We start from the raw sequence: 22,231 nt of genomic DNA on the forward strand, positions 1-22,231 counted from the left end.
CATTACAATTAAAATAACACTTATTTTCTAGAGATACAACTGGTTTATGCCTTGTAGAAAAGAAGACCCTAGTCATTACGTTTATTGGACCCACTGGATATTAACCTGTTGGGATATGTCAGAAAATTTACTTAGTATTCCTGATTGCCTAAACTCTCTTTCACACACACACAGATATATAGATATATTTGTGTGTATATGTAACTGTTCTGCATATTTTCTTTTGAATAGGTTTTAACCTCTTACTAGTCTGCTCATTATTAGTAAGTTAAATAAAATCTTTAGCTTCAGTTCATTTTATACTATAGAAACGATTTTATCTTTTGAAAATTATATTTTAGCAGAGGGCTTTTTAAATGTGAGGTAAATGCATTCCAAATAAAAGAAAGTTATTAGGAAAATGTTTGCCAATTTTAGATTAATTTTAGCCAAATTTGGGGTCAAATGGTAATGCTATCCAAATTGCTTGTGAATGTGAATGAAGTGATAAAACACATTTTAGAAAATCCTTATTCTCCAAGTGATACATGATTGAATGAGTTAAGGATTAAGACAAAATTAAGATCCTCATGGATCAGCAAGTTTCTTTTTTGTAGTTCATTGAATCACACAATGAACCTGGAATATCTGAAATGACAGGCCCTGGAAGTGTATCACCATATTAAATAATGCACCTCAGAAGCAATTTATAGCAAATAGAAAACCAGAAGCACTTCAGGCATTTGTAAAAGAGAAAAAAAAAACACCAACACCAACACAAACACTGTATGTATACTGTATGCAGACACAATGCTATACAAATGGCTAAATGTCCCAAGCAATATATTTTCAATGAATCACATTTGGTTAAAACTTGGAGTGATATAAATGATTAGACACCTTTTGCAACTCCTCCTCCCCCAACAACCCCTCCACACTACATTGAAATGATACATACAGTCTGGGCTAGTTTCAAATTCAAACTTGCGGCTGTTGGTCCCATATCCAGCTGCCGTTCGGGCTCGGATTTGGAATACATATGTAGTGTCAGGCTTGAGGCTACTGATAGTAACATTTGTGCCTCTTGCCCTCAGAATGGTATAACTTGTCTCTTGTTCCTGCTTTGAGGTAAAAAAAAAAACTGCATGTTAAAATCAAATCTTCATAATGTTATCAAATGATAAACAGTGAACCACTCAAAGTCGATTCTTTCAGTATTAATATTTAACAGAGCATATGACAGATTTAAAAAGTCATGCCAATTATTTCATTCTCTGAATGCAACAGAGACATTTTTAAAAGATGAAAATATTTATAGAATTTCCTAATTTGGATATGATGATCTATGCCCTACATATAAAGCAGGAAAATTTAGGCTTCATTCTTACTAATTAGTAAATATGTGAGTGAAGATATGTTTTCTTCAAAGTCAAGGCTGAGCAAAAGCTTCAGTCTAATCCCAAGAATAAATTTATGAAGAAAAAAAAAGCCCTTTGAACTAAACCTAACAGGAATGCCCTACTGATTCTCAAAAATAAAATATTTCTATCCATCTTTAAATAGTAAAGATACAAAGTCAAGTTTTCATATGTAGCTCTATATTAATCATTTTTTCAGCATAACTATATTTTCCCTGTATTTAACCTAAGTCACTATGATGTAGTGGAGACAAAAATCTTCATATCAAACTGTAGAATATTTCTCAGAAAAGATTGCCTCTGTGAGATTCACTTTGTACATAAGGAGATTCACACTGCACATTAATACTAATAGTCTTTTTGTGTCAAGTCTGCTTATAAAAATTGGATTTACACAGAATTGTGTTTTTCCTCTAACATATGTTAATATTTACTGAGCACCTGTTGGTAACCTAATTTCAAGCAATGGTAAAATGTCCCTGCACTTGGGGTGGAGCCTAATGTGGTTAATATGGAACAATGCATATCCTCAACCTAAACTAGATAGAATGTTACAGAAAACATGGCATACATTACAGATGCTTTTTAGTTAAAGATGTTGGTTATGTATTAGCTAGCATTTGAGTTACTATATTAAATAATGAAAATAATAGAATGTATTTATTTTGCATAATAATTATTTCATTTGTTAGAAGAATTATTGACCACATACCCAGAACTGGGCTCTGTTCATCATCAGTGGACTAGCCAGTCAAGAAAGCTAAACCTTGGGAAGCTTAGATTCTACTGAAACATTCAAAGTATTGCCATGCATCATACATGTATTTAGAAATAATTTTTAAATTTCTGTATATATGATATAAGTATTTATGTAAATATATATTCAAAATAATATTACATATATGTGTGCAATTAAAAATTCTTAGGGAATAATCAATAGAGTCATTTTTTCCTGCACTGATTAATATTGCTTAAAAATAATGATGTATATTGTGCTTTGTTGAGGAAGTTTGAAATAAGTCAGAAAATTTTTTATGTCTGTAAAAGATATGAATGTATAAAATTGTATTCTGTAATCAGCCTTACAGATCTAAAGGTCGGGTACTTTCCCAGTTCTGCTATCTATCAAATCTGAACTGAGGCACATCATTAATTTTATTTTGATTTTGTTCATTGTCTATAAACATGGTTTCTTATATTTGCCCATTCTATCTTGTCATACTTCTAAAAATAGAATACCATAGTCACATGAGTATTTGACTTTACTCGTGACTTTTCAGTGGATGACTGAAAGCTAGGAGAAACCTTATTTATACTATGATTTTGGCACAATGAAGTTTACTAGGCCTCAATTTCTTTTAATAACAGTGATATACCTTTTCCCTGTAGGAAGGAATATGAGAGAAAATAACATCATACTTGTGAAATACATTAACTTGAAGAAAGGAAATAAGTACATAATGAAAAGAATGTATATATATTATAAATTTCTGCACAACTGATCATACCAATAATTCTTATACCTATAAGGATCCATTCTCATGTTAAAGGAAGTATGTGATATAGGGAAAAACATACTAAACAAGGAATCATGGCAGCAAGGATTCAAAACAAAGACCTAATATTTGTTAGCAGTAAAGCTGTGGAAAATTTATCTAATGTCACTGACTCTTAGTTTTCTTATTTGTAATCAGTTTTCTTATTTGTAAAAGAACTTATTTTCCTACTTTCATAAGATTATCATACAACTAAAATAAATAATGTATGCAGAAATATTCTCTAAATGTAATCTGCTCTATCCATGCACAATTTGTATCTAATTCACTTTAAAATACTTTGTCAACTGCAGCAGGTACATAAATACATTGTGTTCATATTAGTAGCTATAAAAGCAACCAGCTCTAATTATAAGGTTTGAATATATCTTGCCTTCAAACCTTACCATGATTTATAACCAAGGAGAAATAAGTGTTATTTAGAGTAATGGAATATCCTTGCCTAAATTCTATGTAGAAATAACAGTGTACCTATTTTTTCTAATTGTATTACTAAACCACAATTTACTTTGCGAGGCAAACTTATCCACCCACCCCTACCTTCTCAATTTCCTTCTACAGAGTCAAGAAAGCTTTTCATCATCAGTTCAATATTACAATGTTTTTGTTGCTAATGCAATATTCCTATCTGTCTTGGATGAAATTCATATGAATGTGAAGGTCAGGAAATGATGCTTGAGTCAATGAATTAAGAAACAGTTCCTCAACAGACTAAAGAATTATTATAAAATAGTTAGTAGAGCATGGGTCTTGGTATGAAAGGACATAAGTGTCACGTCTATGGTCATAACTAACTGGCTTAAGTTGGTAGTGGCATATTTGATGTTGCTTGTTGCTGTAGAATAGGGGGAATTGGGCAAGATGCATTCTAACCTTCCCCTTCTACCTATATATCAAAAGGGCCACATAACCAGAGTTCTACACAGAGCTCAACTGCTTACTAGCAACGTCATTGATTTCTTTGCAAGAGAACAGCTCATCAGAAAATAGCCTCTTTGCCTACACAACCTAACCCTGTAACATTGTTTCCCCACCTTTTCATAGTATTTGACCTCGTAGTCCAATATGATCCCATTAGGGTGCTCAGGTTCTTGCCAGGACAAAGAGATGCTGTTTCTGGATGTCCGATCTTTCTTAATCGTCATGACAGGTGATGGAGCTGTAAGGAGAGGATAGGAGGAGATGGTGGGAGGGAGCAATTTAAAGGATGGCGAATAAGAAGAGAGAGAAGGGAAAAGAAAATGAAGTCTATCCTTGTTCTAATCTTTGGCAAGAAAGCACTATTTCCATTTCCAAGGCTCTTGAGTATTTATCTGGCCCCATATGCAGGCTCAGCAGCTGGATTATAGCCCTGGTACGTGCAGGCCTATGGAAAATGAGCTGAGATTCTCCACTGCTGGTGGACTAGTGGCAATTGAGCAGATGTTTTCAATCTGCTACTATAATGTAAGCAATGAAATATATTTGATAGATTAAAAAGAGAACAAAACATCAAGACTACCTATTTGTTATAATGTTGCAATGTTATTAATGCCAGATTCTTCAGCTCATTGATAACATTTTCATATGCAACTCTGTAAGAGGACTGGAATCCATTATGCACAAGGAGTCCCATGGTATCCATAGGTAATAATAATATTTAGTGTATTGTAAAATAGATATGATTTAGGACATAATACAGTAGGTCTTGACTTCTGAAAAAAATCTCTCATGAATAAAAAAAATCAAGAAAACAACAATCTTCTACTTTTAACTTTTTATTTCTTAAAAAAATTTAATGACAAGTACCAAGGAAATGACTGCTATGTGTGTTACAGTTATCTAGATATATTTTGAAATAGCTCATTTGATGGTGACTCTATATCAGCTATGTTTTGCTATGAATTATCAAAAACATGAAATATGAATTAAAAACCCTGTTTATATCAGATATCATAGGGTCACATTCATTTCTAACTGAAGCTTAAGTATATTTTAAGTGATTTCCTACTTCAAATCCTTCCATTAAAAAGAAAAATACATGCTATCCATCAGTGTATTTCTGGTTTAAAATCTCAATCTTGGTACACTAGTCAATCAAAATGTCTCACTGGAGTTCAGCGGCCCCCTGCCTTAGTGGAATGCAGTAAAATAAATTGCAAACACAAACAAACCAAAACTCAGGAAGTTTTAGATACATTAACTGTTGAATTGTTTTCACTGTTAAACAACCTATTTTCTTACAGATTTTTCCCAAATCAGGGACCATTAGAATCCTATATATTTGTCTTCCCCACAAAAGCCAGCAGAAGTTCTATATTTGTTGATTCAATGTTTCTATGATTATCACGATGACTTTTGCATCCAACCTCTCATTCAACTGTTCCTATCTTAAACACCTTTCATTTTTATTCCTCACTGAAAAATAGAACTTTCATTAAGCTTGCCTTGTGCCACTTCAGTGAAAAGTGTAAACCAAAAGGTAGAATCCATTGCAAAAACTTTCCCAACCACCTGTTTCTATTATTTGTGCTATCCCATAGGAACTCTTTCTTAATTAAAGCATTGTTATTCTATTGGCCTGGGAATGATGACTTAATCCTTTCCTAAAGAAAAATGTAGGTGTTGCTTTCTAATGGAAAAGTAAATTTATTTTCTTTTTCATATTTTGCTCTCATTAGCAACTAATATCCTTTCATGTATACTCTTCATCTATTCAATATTACTCTGTTTTAGTTCCCAAATTGGCCTCACACTCACGCCCCTGTGGTTTGCTGCTCTAAAGTTGGTTCCAAGCAAAAGATAGGTTATTTTTATTATATTTTGCTGAAGCTTTACGCAAATATTTAATATTTACATATCACTGATAAATTAACAACAGATATGTTGAATTTTTAAAACTTTTTTTTTTACTTACTCTAATACTCAGAAAAGTCAATTCATTATCCAGTCACTAATAAACAAATTGCAGCCCCAATGTCCTTGGGATCAAATTTTGCTTTTTGTAATAACAATGAAGAAATTCCACTAATTTTTCTCCTGAAGAAAGTCCATTAACAGAGCAACTTTTAACGTGTGCTTAGAGAGCATTTCAAAGAAGCTTAATGTTGAAACACCTTCCTGTTAAATCCATGAAGCCCCACATTTAATTTCATACCACCATGGAATTTGTTTTATTTTTCCCAGGAGTTCAAATACATTTTCAAAGAAGTTTTGATAGTAACCAGGTATAGCATCCCTCCTTTAAAAAAGAAGAGAGAGAAAATAATTCATTTCAAAGAACAATTTTGATGAAGATTGTATTAACTTTTTAATGAAAGCTTTGCAGGCTGTTTCGGGGGTCTGTCCAAATTTTACTGCATCTGCACTGAGCAAGACTTTATAACTGTTGAATTTCTTCAAAGGTCTTTGAGCAAGCTGCGGGGGCCCTGTTGGGCTGTAATAAATAGCCTTTTGTAATTCCACACTTACTTAAGTAGAGGCAATTTCTTGAAGCTTGTGCCATCTCTATGTTAAATGAACCTTTTCTGATTGCTGCTTTTAGGCCCCTGTTAAGTCATTTGTTCTGCTCTTTTAGTACACACCCCTTGTGCTGGCTGCATTTCAGTACAGTTCAACTGAGTGCACCAGCTGGAAGCCTGCTACTTTTAGGTGCAGCTCATCAATATTTTAATATTAATAAATAATTAACAAAAATTTTTTTCCCTCCCCTTATAAATAATGTTAGGACATAATCAAACATACTGCAGAAACAGACAAATTCCATGGGCACTCCGTTGTATTAATGTTTTCAAATCCATAGAAATTCTTTCAATTAATTTCTTCTGTATTAAAAAGATATGGTGTTGCAATGTACACCATAAGATAGATTTGATTTATTTTAGTCTTATTCCTCTGTTTTTTAAATTTGTCATTTGAAAGAATGGAGGCTAATCGATATATGAAATGGAAAAATAGTCCTTAAGACCAAAGAAATTATGGAAGCTAGACAGAAAAGTTAAGAAGAGAAAGCACAGGTTTTCCCTGGCAAATTGATCATGTATAAGCTAAAATCCCAATTACTAGTGAGCACCACAATAGCCTAGGATTGACTTTCAATTTTGTGCCTCTTTTACATACCTTAAATGATAGATTATTAAGATTTTCTTATTAAGAGGAAGACGCTGATGACAGAATAAGATGCTGAGAAAGTAGTCCAGGCATTTATGAAGGTTAGTAAATGGACAGTTTTATAGAGAAAAAAGTGAAGAAATTGGTAAAAAGAAAGTTTAAAACACCAGGAAGCAATAAATTTTAGGAAGTTTAAAATAATGTCTTTGTGTATAAAATACATTTTTTGTCTGTATTTTTGAGAGGGAGAAGATATCTGATTTTTAGCTTCTGCTATTCTGGGTACAACGAAGAGATGTGTCCTTTGTAAAATAATACAGAAAAGAGGCATGACATACTTGGTAAAGTGATATTGATTATATTTCAACTGAAATATTTCTTAGAGGAGTACAAATACAAGAGAAAAACAGTGAAGGCTGGGAGGGAGAGGGTAGCTCAAGAACCACACAGTTAACCATTCTCCATGCAGCTTTTCTGGACTTCCAAACCCTCTGAAAAACACTGAAAACTTCCAAACTCTCTGAGTACTAAGGAAATGCTTAAATATGTCACAGTGGATTTGCTCATGGTTTTTTCAATCCATTCTGTCATGAGATAGGACTGGAGAGATATTTTCAACCTATGTTCTCTAGTAATATGTGTTTTGTGAAAGCTGGATCAAAGTGCTTTTCAATTTCTGTTCTAAGGAGACAAAACTTTCTGGGAAATAAGAGTTGAATTGTTCACTGGATGATTTCTTCCTTAAGTCCACGCCGCTGAAATGACAGCCTCTTCAATCAGCAACAGGCAATGACTAGCTCAGAAGTGTGACAGAGAAACAGAGGAGCATCGCCCTTAATGGTTAATATTTGAACCGCAATCTAGAGATGGAAAAGAACTTTTTCTAAAAGATTGTTTCTTCATTCATTTGTGGAAGAAGAGCCAGATATGTACTCATTGTTAACATAGCCATTGACTACATTCAGTGAAATAACAGAAAAACAAATCACAATGGGGGAGCTTAAAAAGGTTTCAGGTGTAAATGAATCAGGTTAGGGACAGGACTTACTTGCCTTAGGGGTAAAAGAATCAGGTTAGGGATGGGACTTGCTTGTTCTCACTTTGAATGAGAATCACACTTGATATTTGTGTATGTCAAATCTACTGACAGATATGGAAGGGACTCATTATTTTAACTACAGTTATTTCATTATTTTAAGCTACATTTACCATTATTCTGCAACTAAAATATGACCGTTCCTTAAAATCAGGAAGTGAAAACTTCAAAATTCAATTCCTAAAGGATCTGGTTTTGTTCGTTTGTTTTTATTGGGACCTTCCTCTTTCTGGGTTTGGGAATTTCTAATGAACCTCTGAGGTATCTCTGTGGTTTAGAGATTGGACAAGTTAAAGTAATAACAAAAAGGGCTCAGTATTTCTTTTCTAAGTGAGCCAAAGCTTTTAAAAATTATCTCCATGGGAAAATATCATGCAGTAAATGGTTGAAAGGTTTTTCTTTTGAATCAGACATGGTTCTAAAAGCATTAGTCCCTTATTTTTCTTTACCATTCATTACCATGCCCACTTAAGAACATTTTCTTCTTCTTTTTTTCAGAGGGTGAACACTTCCATTAATATCACATGCAGAAACACTCTTAACATAGTCTTTCATAGCTCAATGTTCATCACCTCACCATTACTACCCTGATTTCCCCAAACCTAGTCTTCTCTAGATATTCTTGTTTTAGCCACAAAGCCTCTCATCGTTTTTGCAATGCATTCAGTTTGAAATTTCAGAGTTATACTTTTTTATATTTTCTCCCTTACCAGTAAGCAAGCTTGCCAATCAGCTCCACCTTCTGAAAGCTGATGGATTTTCTTCCTACTTAATTCTAGTTTTCCAGCCCTGCCTTAGTTCAGACCCTTGCCATTTTTCCTCTGCATTGGACTCTGTGCCTTTCATCTCAATCTTTCCAGAACTTGGACTTTCTACACAGTTTGATGACTTATTATTTTCTAAAGCAAATAAAATGTTGACTCTCCTCTCCTTCAAAATCTCATAATTTAAAATCTAGATTTCCTAAACTTGTTATGTAAATAATAAGCTCCAAAGGAAAGACCTGCAAATCTATATTTCTAAGAAGATGATAAGTAGAAAGCTCTTAACAAACATTTGGGAAATTCTGGACTACAGTAGGATATATAATGTGAAATTCATATCATTATTACCTAAGTCTTCTTACAAGCTGCAATATACATGACTGCTTTATCATTTATTGCTCTCCATTCAAAGCTAAAATTTTAAAAAACAATTCTTCTGTTGGTTTGTGTGTGCTGTACTCCCTGTCTGGAACGCTAGATCTCTTCCTTTTCCACCTGGAAAACCACTTCTACTCATTATCCTTCAAAATCCTTTGCTAATATAATTCCTCCATAAAGTTTTTCCTGAGTCCCTTAGGCAATAGTTAATCAGCTCCTTCCTCTGACCTGTCATAGTATAGTTGCTCATTTTCCCATTATTTAGCCCACTGCATTGGGTCATAATTACATCATTCCTTACCAGTATGTCTTCCCAGTAAACTATAGTCCCTCAGAGTCTTCGGTGCCTAGCATAGGGCCAGCTTTGCCTAAACCTAGTCAAGTTCTTTGGTTAGCTTCTCAATAATATGTACAACATATTTTGTGGCTAGTTCCTCTGAAAGATGAATTTTATTTAGCTCCTGATGTTAAAATAAGACAATTCAAATGAAAGTGAGAAGAAGAGTGACCACTTTCTGTAAAATTATATCATTCAAATTCTGTAGTACAGGGAAAAGTAATTTTCTTGACAAAATCAATGGTGCTTGGAGAAAAACATTCTAAGATGTAACTCATTGAAAATAAATTTTGACCAGAATTTCCCCTCCCTATTTTTTGTTAATAGTATATATGCAAGATATAGCCTTCTCCATTCTAAATTTTTAGAAAACAACAAAATTTTAAAGACCCCAAAGTAGTTTTTAAGACAGAAGAATGTATATACAGTTTATAATCTCATCCATATCTCAGCATGGAGAAATATAAACGAAAAAAAAAACAGTAGTAATAGAGAAGGGTTCATTTCCTAGATGTTTATAGCTTGAATTCATCAAGATGAAATCTTGTTTTTTATTTTCTCAATAGATCTTCACATTCCTTTTTTAAAATATAGCTCTTTCTTTTAATATTCTCTAATATTTTAGGAGTCAGAACAATCTTCATATATGTGATATATCTCTGAAAATTTGTGGGAATAATCTTAGGTTTCTAAATATAATGCTTCAATGTGAAAGAGGTTAATAATGATAAACAGCTATATTTAAAACACTCATTGTCCATTTAAAGTTGATTAATCTCTAAAGAAATTATATAGTTAGAAAATAATATAAATAGAGCAAATAAAGTTTTCTTTCATAACTGCTCACCTTTGGAAAATGTAGTATACTAGCAACCCTATCATAAAATATTGTGATTCTTAGAGAAAAAATATATATATGTGTGTGTGTGTGTGTGTGTATATATATATATGTGTGTGTATGTATATATACACATATAATGTACTGTATGCATATAGTACATTAGTAGTACGTTTGAGTCAAAAAGTTCCTTGGATTTCCTGAGAGATCCTACAGTAGTCTTTCTCTTCTCTCTTTAGGTCCTTAGGAGGGCTGTGAATATGCTCAATGCCTCTGCAGTTTGGGAATCAGTGAGCCCTAGCCTAGGGCATCATACATTGTTATATGCAATGAGAATGACAGTTGGTTATTTGTCTAAATATTTTTGTGTTCGTTTTGTGTATTTGTGTGTTTTTCAGCTGAATGTTTTTTCTTTACACAGATGCACAAATGATATGCTGCTGTTGGAGGGTCTGGTTATCTTTTACTCTTAGTGTGAGACAATGGAATTCAACTGTATCTATGGCATTCTTCCTTTTCTTCATTGATTGAACCTGAAACAAAATATTCTCAAAATTTCTAGACAGGTGTTTAGCTATGTGTGCATTATTTTTAAATGCGGTATTCTTCATTTTATGTCTGAAAACATATGATTAACACTCTAGGTATTTGCCAAATCTAAACTTAGACAAATACATTTTTGAGACAATATAAACAGTCCACATGGAAAGGATAGAATCTTCCTTCCCAGGGAGCCAAAAATGTTTGAGAATTTCCTAAATTCAATAAGTTTCTAAATATCTTTAAATTTTTAGAAGATAGAGCTTAGCTTTGGAAGTGGATAGAGATCTAAATCCTGATTTTGTCAAAGTTATCCTTGGGAACATTTTCCTAGTTACAATATTTAGAAAATTTGCTTTGATGGAATTTTCATAGCCCAAGTCCCCAACCAATGCAAGATTGCTTTAGACAGTATCTTGTGTTTATTGTCTTAATTCAGTGGTTTCCACAAAATTAGTCCATATAGTAGAAATATAAAAACCAAAGTTGATAATCAAAATTTAAATAAATATGAAATCTTGGACAAAATAAGATAGTATCTTATACCACTTTTTAGTATAGACAAGTTTATTTCAGTATAGATGGCTTCAAAGATTTAAGAGGGAAATTGTAGAATGTAGCTGATAAAAATGTAGTGGTGGAAAATGGATAAGCCTACTGACTTTTGCCTACCTTCCATTTTAACAGAGAATGGTGAGAAAACTATTCTGAAAGGCTATCAGGCTACGTCTTGAGCTGTTTGATTAATGTGCCCAAGCAGTAGGATAGGAAGGAGTAAAAAAATTATATTATGTTATATTGTATTTAGAAACTAAATATATACTGGTCTTAAGTAAACTAAGCTTTCATTGGCAAACTATGACTATAGACTGGAAACAGACACCAGAGAACATTCTACAGTGATAGAAATAATCTATATCTTGATTGGAGTATAGATGTTTCTCAAAGGCCATTGACTTTTACACTTTGGATCAGAATAATTCACTGTATGTAAATATCACTTTGATTTAAAAGGAAGTAAAAACTGCAGTTTGTATAATTAGATTTCAGTATATCTCTGTATTAACTTAACCAAAATATTTTCTAAATTACTGTGTTCTTGCTGCTCTGGCATCTGAGGCCTCACTGATTTGTAGAGAGATTACCTCTTCCAGAGCTAGTCAATTCTTAAAGATAGCACCTGACTAGCTCAGGAGTGTGCCTTGCATATGCAAACTAACCAGTCCAGAGCCTTTCCTCTGAAACACCTCCTTCTTGCTCTTGTACTCCAGGAGGCAATATTATGCCGTTCTAATCATGTAAGGGCCAGGTACCAGACAGCTAGAGACAGTCTCCATCCCTCAGAGTCAGTGAAATTATTCAGAGTAACCAACTCTAGGCCTGCTTGCCCCGCCATGCTTTGCCTATAGAATCCACAATAAAGGATCCTGTCCATGTTTTTCCATGGCTCCTTCTGCCTCCTGACCGACCCTAGTGCCTTGCTTTGTGGCCTTGTGTGGCACGGGATGCCTACTCTTGGGAACTGTGAATAACACACTATTTTTTCAGTGAAGTCATCTCCTCATCTGTTGGCCTCATCATACTTGAATAATAATAAAACCTATATTTTAAAGCAATAGCAGTAGCGAACTATCATCTGGAAGGTTTTTTCAAGAAAGCAGATGTCCTCTCCTTGACAGAGAGGTAATGAGGTATCTGAAGAAATTTCTGGCATGTACACAATATTGCTTTAATTTTTTTTTTCCTTACACTTCAAACCCAGAGACTTTGTCTTTGTCCGGGCTGCTACTAAAAACTAACATAAACTGAATAGCTTATAAACAACAGATATTTATTTCTTATAGTTCTGGAGGCTGGACGTCCCAAATTTGGTGTCTGGTGAAGGTCCGTTTCCTGGTTCATAGATCAGGCCCTGTAGCTGTGTTCCCAATCATGAGGGTTTTACCCTGATGACGTTTCCAAAGTCCCACCCCCTAAGACCTCCATATCGGTGGCTAAGTTTCAATATATAAATTTGGAGGGGACACAAACATTCAAACCATAGCAGATATCCATGATGTACTGTCTTTGATGTTCAATGAAGGTTTAAAAACAGCCTTTAACAGCTGTGGTAATAATTAGTTTCAATGCATTATGCTATTTAAAGGATTGGCACTTCCACCCCTTACAGGCTTACTATCTGTGGGGCTGCTGTGTCTCTGCTGATCAGCCCCTAGGATTTTAGTCAGTTCACATTGTTAATTAGATGGAAGCACTCAATCATAAGCTAACATTCTTCTCTGGGACCACCCACTCCTGGTTGGTACTGTTGAGGCCCCAAATAAGCAATTTTGCTTAATCTTTGTTGCATATTTCATCTTTATGAGTAATAAGAAAAGAAAATAAGGAGAAAATGAGGCCATGGTTATGTCAAACCAGCCAGTGTTCTTCAAGGCATCACAACTCTGTTGTGGTACAGTCATTTGGAGTCTGTGTCACAAATAATAAATTGCTAATATTAATTGAGGTACCAAATTTTGAAACCAAACACCCAGATATATGTGCACATGCACTTGTATGAATTCAACTGTGGCCCTATAATAACTTCATTTTCACTTCAATATATTCTTGGGTGAGTGACAAAGAAATTGATTTACTCCTACAGGAATGACAATTGTCCTCATAAGTAACACATGAGTGAGAGAGCAACCATTGCTTAACTCTTTTTTCATGTGAGAATCATAAATTTTGATACTGCATTATATCTCCTCAAAATTTTCTTTAAAAATGGATAGACACCATAGAAGTATGCATTGCATCTAAATATTATTCATCTTGTACGCGGAAACAGAAAAAAAAATGTTGAGGTATTGAGCTTAACATATGGCTTATATATGCCTGGCCCATATGGCTTGTATGTGCCTAGCAACCTTACCCTGAGTTCAACAGAGAGTAATTGAAGCAGAGAGGGAGGTTCTCTTGAGAAATCATGTAGGTTGATTCCTTCCTTAGGGAGGTAAAAGCCCAAACCTCCTATAACAGGAAATCTATGAAGTCTGTTCAAACATTTGGAAATCAGATTTTGGAAATTAGTTTGGAGCTATCCAATTTACTCACATATAGAAATACTCATTGGCTTGAAAAAGTGGAACAAGAGAGTATTCCAGAAAAAAGAACAATTTTGGTGGGGCACTATACAGAACATAAAATATTTTGCTTACCATGAAATCATCTTTCTGAGAAGCCCTAATTCCAGGTTATTGCAATGCCAGAAACTTATTTATAACCTAGGCATACTCTTAAAGAACATAATAGTCTTTATTTACTAATTCAAAAAATATCTCCTAAAATTTTAAGTAAAATAGGAAAAAGTTAAATGCATTTGACAATTATGACATGAATCCTAATAATCACTCTACATATCCTCCACATATGCATCCCAAACCCATTATCAAATTTCAATTAAAATTTAAGAAATTAAGTACTAAAAAAAGACATTGAGTTTATTAATATTTTCTCATCTAGCTGTCTGAAGGATGCAGGTGGAGAATATGCTAATTTGAGTATGTTAGCATATTTATACAAACAAAATGAATACCAACAGAGACTTACAGAGTTTCCACAAGCAATCAGGCCTCCAAAACTTCTATTTTGGCTGTAAAATTTGAATTGTCTATGCTTGCACTTACTAATACTTTCCAACCTCCCTTTGTCCCAAACAAATTCCCTCCTTTTCTGCCCCGTATCACTTGATTAAGAAATTCAAACATTTATGGAGGGTGCAGTGGTTCACGCCTGCCTGTAATCCTAGCACTCTGGGAGGCCTAGGCAGGAGGATTACTTGAGCTCAGAAGTTTGAGACCAGCCTGAGCAAGAGTGAGACCCCTTCTCTACTAAAATAAAAAACTTAGTCCCATCTACTCTGGAGGTTGAGGCAGGAGTATTGCTTGAGCCCAGGAGTTTGAGGTTGCTGTGAGCTAGGCTGACGCCACAGTACTCTAGACTGGGCAACAAGAGTAAGACAGAGTAAGACTCTGTCTCAAAAAAAAAAAACAAAGCAAACATTTAGTTGCGATAAATACATTTATTCTTCACAAATAGAGATTCCTAAAAATCCAAACAGAAAGCAAAGGAGAAATTGTAGAGGCAGACTACCTGCTGCTTAATTCTCATTATGCCTGTGGCTTGACCTCTTTAGTTTCAGTCACAGGATTAATTTAGCTGAAGAACTTTTGTCAAATACCTTTTTAGCTAGCCATGAATTTTGGAGTATTTCTAGTTCTCAAGTCTGTCCAAAAAAGTAAAATGCATCAATACATATTTTTGCAATTAAGAATACTTCACATAATTGACCTCAGAATTTTGAAAACTGGAGCTGATTAATTTTAACACACGCCATAAAAATTCTACCACATTATAAAAAAATAGCCTTAATTTGTTCCATTTTTGGATTGTATAAGTAAAGCTAAAAAGAAAATTATGTGGGTGCAAATATAGTAATAACTTGTTTCTTTTAAGGATTTGGCTTTCATTTCAATGTGTATATTTAGGATCCTGCCTTACTGCAACAGCTAACAGAAAATTATCATTAGCCTACACAGGGCAAGCATTTTCTGACATAGCTGTGCAGACTTCAATTTTTATAGGGAGACACTACATTTTACTTAATGTGCCATAAAAATTTAAACATTTATTCCCAAGCTTGTGAAGTAAACTTAAGTCATTTGTGTTGAGTTTTATTTATGAAAAACCAAATTCCATATGAAGACCTTTAAATTAGAATTATATTAAAAACTGTATGACAAATGCAATGATGGGTTTAACATCATTACTGATAGAAGGGAAGAAAATATTCTAAAACTAATTTATGAAGATGGTGGCATGAGTCGATAAAGTTACTAAAAATTATTTAATTATACTCAAAATGGGTGGATTTAATGAGATGCAAATATAGCTCAATGAAGCTATTTAAAAAAAAATGAAGTAAAAAGTAGTATACATAGTGCACCAGAATTAAGAGATGGTTAAATTAAATATATGGCTTTTAATGATTTTAAACATTTTTCTATTGTGTTCCATGTATATATTTTTTCTATTTTTCAGAGCCATGTGTTGAAGAAAAAATCTGCATGAAACTATTATATAAGCATTACAAAGTATTGCTGGCTTGGTCTGTCAGATTTCTTCTGGACTTGAAAAACAATAAGCCGAGGATCATTATTATTCACATTGCACAGTCTGTGGTTTAGCTTTAGAAACATGCTTTTCAAGTTAAATTTCCTTCAAAATACACCTAGCTAGAAAAAAATTAAGGGAAAAATGCTAGAGGCAAAGCAAACTTGAAGTTTGAGAAGTCTGGCAGTCTACTTTCCAAATATGACTGGGTTTCTTACCCTTTATGTTCTAGTGGGTTCACAGTTGGTTTTCATATATACATTTATGGATCCATGTATATACCTTGCTTTCCTGAATGGCTAAAGTGCAGTACTTTTACTCTTTGTTAACCTTAGGAATAACTGATTGTCAAATTGATTTTTGGCTCTAATAGGTTGGTTTAATCTCTGAAAGGAGATCCTGAAATAAGAATTTAGTGAAACCAGACTTTGGGTTCTACACAATATATGGAGTTTGCAAATGTGTACATATGAAATGAATATTCCATTAACATTTGTGTTCAATATAAACCATCCAATATTTAGGCAGTTACACATAAAATAGTGTTTGTACTCTTTCATTTACAAAAAGTGTGTAGAGATAGGTTGGGAAGTGCTTTAGGTAATTCACCACTAGATTCTACTAAAATGATGGGCCATGAAATCAGGTAAGAAAAAAAGTCAACCCAAGGAAAGGGAAAGTTTTGTAACAGAAAAGATCATGTTTTTGTGACAAAACCCCTGGCAATTAAGCTTATAATGAGGGAAGCAACTACAAGAACCACAGGCACAGAAGGAAAATTGTGAGAAAAATTTTCGAACACATTCCATAAAAAGTCAGCAGGGTTTTACAGGAAACAATCAAGTGATTGTAGAAAGAAAACATGCAACCAAAGAATTTATTCAGTTAACATCTATAATTTAACAAAATAACATATGTTCAAAGTCACTTTTTGAAGACAAATTAAAAGGCCCTTCTGGACTACAAATTGCTAACTACCAATGTTAATTTAAGGAAACGATGAATAACATTGATGACAAACTATCCCAAGAATGGCTGCTGCAAAAACTGGCATCTGAATGGTTAGCGTCAACCTTTCTTTTGACTTTGAAATCTTAAACCAACATATTTTTTATCCAAATATAGGTGGAAGACATGCAGTATAGAGGAGACTCTATATTTTTATTTTTAAATATGAATATAAAATTACAAAAAATAGATGGGTACAAATATTTAATGAAATTAGAACATAAATTCTTCAAACCATATGAATCATCAGAAAACCTATCCCAGTGAGAAAATCACATACCCACAGTTCATATTCAAGGGAAGAAAACTGATGAAATATAAAATCTGATTGTAATCATTTTAAGAATACAAATTGGAAGACATATGCATATATAAAGTCTAATATGTCTACTATCATATACATGTATGTATACATACACATATATACACATTTAGATGTGTACATATTTATACTTGCACATTCTACATAAAGTTCAATTACTAATCATTGTATATATCAGATTCATGTATTCTTTTTAATTCTAATATCAATCTTTAAAAAATCAGGAATTGTTTTCTTGATTTGACATGAAAGAAAATTTAGAATTAAAAATATTGAGAAATTTAGCTAAAACTACAATTAGCAAATGGTGGCAATGTCATTCGTTTTCTTATACCTTTCTCATTTGAATTCCCCCATTCATACCTGGTAGTACCTCCTTGTAATATGAATAATGAGATAATTTTTATTTCAAGTTTACAGAAGAGAAAAAAATGTAAATAGTAAATTTAAAAAAAAGTCTGTGACCAGATTTAAGCCCATACTCTTCTTTTTCCCTATTATTTTACTGGAATAAGACTAAAGAAATATTCACATAGTTCTCTGGAGGGACACTAGAGACAGCAGAATTTTGCATTTCATTTAATAAAGCAACAATCCTAATCTTACAGCTCTCCTTATTATGGTTCTAGGGTCTTTTCTAAATTAATAATTAATGTATTTCTCTTTACATGTTCCTTTTTGCATAACTTTGCTTATTGCTTTAATAAAAATTATTAAAGTAAATATCATAATACAATTTCATTCCTGAATGTTTTGCACATCTGTTACATGCCAGGCACCATGTAAGGTGCAATGGTTAAAGTAGTGTAAAAGGTGGATGTAGAACCTGCCTTTATGGACATCTAACACAGTCTGATCACTGGAGTTCGATTTCTTTACAAGTTACTGTCTGATACCCTATGTTTCCCCCAAAGCACATGGAACCTATCCTCAGCTTAGTTAACCTCTGAAGGATTTGAAATACTCCAGCCCATCCGGGATACCTAATGGGGCTATTTTGTTTGTGTCCCAACAATATCCCTTTGAAATTTACTATAAGGACAACTTTCCAATTTCAAGGTGTCACTGACTCAATTTATTTGACTGAGGGCTTTCTTTTGTCATGAGAGTCACCTCTGTCCATTTACTTTAGGCTGGAAGTCCAGAGAATGATACTCTTTCAATTACCTCTCTTCCTTAGAACAGCCCTCAGTCAATGACTGATGGGGAATTCATATATAAATACCTCAGCTTCCTCTTTCTTGTATGGGATATCTCTGAAGCACGTGTTCCATATGAGCTCCCACTGTTCAGCAACAGGATTAACCTCCAGGTTCCCACAGCATAATGTGGTCAATATTCATCCTTCAGTGGTCACCTTTCTTTTTCTTTCATTTTCATACTCCCCTACCTATGTTTCCTGGGATCATCCCCCAAATAAATAGCCTGTACTCAAATTCTCCATTCAACTTCTACTTCTGTGAGGATATAAACTAAGACACCTTGCATTTCTGAAAATATTCTGGGATAATAATGAGAGCTGAGACCACCTACAGCTACATTTAGATTTTCAAGACACAAACAATTTAGATCTACTCCAGTTAATGATGTCGTTGAAAAGTTTTGGCTTCCTGTGGGACAAAGCTTAAGGAAGCCAAATATAGACACATAAACATATAAGCATATGTATGTTTATGCCAACAGAGCTAACAGGTGCACATATATTATATATCCCTACCCCAGCATCATTAATGTCTCAAACTCACTCCTGAGTTGTAAGTTCAAATTGTAATTTGTAGTGCAGATAATACTGGAAATTATTTGATTAATAAGAGTATGGTTGCTATAGTGAGATGAAGGATAGTTCGTGGTGTTATACGGAAGTTTAGTGCCATCATTTTTGTTCAATGAGGCCTCTGTTTTTCTGTCTACTGTAAGGTGGGTGACCTTTTTGGGCCAAAAGTTTAGTTTTTTTCATCCTGTTCATCTATGCACAGAATGCAGCATACTCAGATATGAGAAGAAGAGGCACTACATTACTTGTCCATCTTTGGCGATTCCCAGGCAAAGACCAAGATGTATCATGACAACCAGCCTTCAAACAAAAAGCAGATATCCCAATTCAGACCAGACCAGTGGAATTTTTTCAAAAAATGGAATACAGAGAACAGAGACCTTCTAATCTATTGAACCTCATTTTCCTATTCTTTGATGACATTGATGTAATATCTCATAGCTTTCTGTTCACTTTCAATTATTAATGCCCAGGGTATACCAGTATGAAACAGCAATTTCCTGGGTAGGAGGGAAAAAGTCAGCTCCTTTACTTCTCCTTTCCCTCCTAGGGCACTGTAGAGAGATTGTGGAAAATAAAAAATTTATCCTTCAGCATGTACATAATTGCATGCATTTGTTGAGTTCCACTGTTTTCTTGAGTGTACCGGCTTTTAAAACTGTGTACTAGTTCTTTGTGGGCACTTGTGATTTTTCCAGATGACTCTTTGTAGATCTACACTGCAGAGACCCATTTTGTGCCTCTCAAAAAACCTTCCAGATGTGTCTGGATCCAACTGTTTGTAGTTCTCTTTCGAACGTGATATACTTGGTACAAATTTTGTCCTATTTCCGTGTTTCCAGTGCAAATTCCCAAACATTAGGAAAATATCCTCTTGCCCATTTTGTATATGATTATATTTGTAAGTAATTTTATGTGAAGAAGGCGTATAATTGTACATATTTAGCTTTCAGTTGGGAAACTTGTTTTTCTTTTCTTTTCTTTTCTTTTTCTTTTTTTTTTTTAGAGACAGGTTCTTGCTATATTGCCGAGTCTGGTCTGGAACTCCTGGGCTTAAGTGATTCTCCTGCCTCAGCTTGCTGAGTAGCTAGGTTTATAGGCATAGGCCACCGCAACTGGACCAGAAACTCATTTTGAACAAATCCTTTTTTTTTGTCTTAATAAACCCTGATATTTATTATGTATAGTATTAGATATAATAATCCGTATATCATAATAATTAGACCAAATGGATCCTATTTGACTTTTGTTAAATTCTGGTACTGGGGATGAATAAAACCACGTAATAACATCTTCTCTATCCTGTGCCTCTCAAAGGTTTACAAAATGTAATTTAGTTCTATATTAGTATAACATGTTGCAGAAACCCACAAATAGAAGCCTAGAGTAGGATTGAAAGTGAGATAAAATATAGCTCTGAATAAATTCTTCCTGTCAGTTCATGTGGCGAGTGAAAATTAAAGTCTAGTAGGAATCAGAGAAAGAGGCAGATAAGCGAGTTCTCTCTGGGAGAGACTCATTCACGGCAGGGTGTTGATATCCTGGTTTCCCACTGTCTAGCAGACTTCACCAAAGAGACACCTGTCATGCAGGAATTGACACCAGTGGGCTTGCACAGAAATCTCTTCTGTTGCTTACTTCTTATAATTCTCTGTTATAAGAATATTCTGAAATAACATTGTCATTTCACAATTATTACTCCCAAAGTTTTGTTTTGCGAGATAAAACAGATGTTAGAAAATGATGCAGAACGATGTGTAGGTTTATCTATAGATAGTCTAGACAAATGAAGAAAATAGTCTATAGTTTTATTAAATTGTTATCTTGCCTAAAGATCTAATTTAAAAAATGACTGGAAGAAATTATAAATCATCAAGAAAATTTCTTTAAAAGTAAAGATTAAATTAGGTGTCCCAAACAAACAAATGAACAAAAAAACAAGAAAAGCCCAATTTATCTCATAGGTTGAGATTTATGTATTATTTGCCTTTGTAAGTCTTTTCTCCTACAAAGATTTGAAATTAATTTTTTAAAAATGTTTATTTCAGATATAAATTGAATATTCTACAATGTGAATCCTATTTTGTGCCAGAGACTTTAAACAAATTATAAAGTAAAAGGAATAAAAATTGAAACCACTTTTTGTGGAGTGAAAAGATTAGAAAAGCAAACTGATAAAATATTTGGGAGGGCCACATATTTTCTTAATCAGATGTATTTATTTGATCAGTTTACTTTTTTCATGCAGCAGTTCCACAGAGATACATCCTTGGTTCTTTTGTGGTTTAAACTGATATTCTGAATACTTCTCTTTAAAATATATTACCAGTACAAAGTGAGATAGCATACCTTCTTTTGAGAATCACCTGTTAAGTTATTCTATTTGTTTTATTTATGATTTAAGGTAACTGTCTCATTCATCAAGAATAATACTAACCACAGTCTTCAGGAGACAAGAGACTAAGCTGCTCAAATGAATGACTATAAAGTGAATAGCTCATGCCAAAGGATGATTCATTTGATTTAAAACACATTTGTAGAGCAAATTTTGGAACCATGCTCACTTGTTAATTTTCTCTTTTGTGATTTCCTTTCTCTTTTGTAGGTTGGCAATCAAAACCAACATCTAGACAGTGCCAAGCTTGATGAAGTGGTTAAGAGAATTCCTAGAAGTGGCACATATGCCAATTGCAAATTGCAAAGCTTTTTGCACTTAGAAAGAATACAAAAATCTGTGCTTGAAATGAATAAAAGTTGCTTTCATTTTTTAAATATATTGGAATACAGAGGCCTGAACCTAAGCATGAGGGCGAGAAGCAGGCTGCCAGAAGAAACCCATAGGCTCCATCATACTATAGAGCCTTTAAGCCCCAAATTTATATCTGAGGCCTCTTCGATTCTAGGTCATGTCTAATGAAGCTATGAATTATCTATGATCTCTTCTTTTATACACCCTGCTTTCTTGTCTGCAAAGTCCA

General features: G+C 33.7%; 1 protein-coding gene across 2 annotated transcripts in view; it reads right to left on the reverse strand.

Moving 5' to 3' along the window:
- EPHA3 (EPH receptor A3) overlaps positions 1-22,231 on the reverse strand; it is a 326,023-nt gene that overhangs the window by 70,466 nt on the left and 233,326 nt on the right. For both annotated transcript variants that reach the window (XM_045557657.1, XM_045557665.1), the window contains exons 6-7: positions 3,988-4,112; positions 938-1,100 (exon numbers count right to left, since the gene is read on the reverse strand). In XM_045557657.1, coding sequence (XP_045413613.1) covers positions 938-1,100; positions 3,988-4,112 — 288 coding nt within the window. The remainder of the gene's footprint in view (positions 1-937; positions 1,101-3,987; positions 4,113-22,231) is intronic.

The sequence above is a fragment of the Lemur catta genome, chromosome 1 (assembly GCF_020740605.2).
Source record: "Lemur catta isolate mLemCat1 chromosome 1, mLemCat1.pri, whole genome shotgun sequence".
Lineage (NCBI taxonomy): Eukaryota > Metazoa > Chordata > Mammalia > Primates > Lemuridae > Lemur > Lemur catta.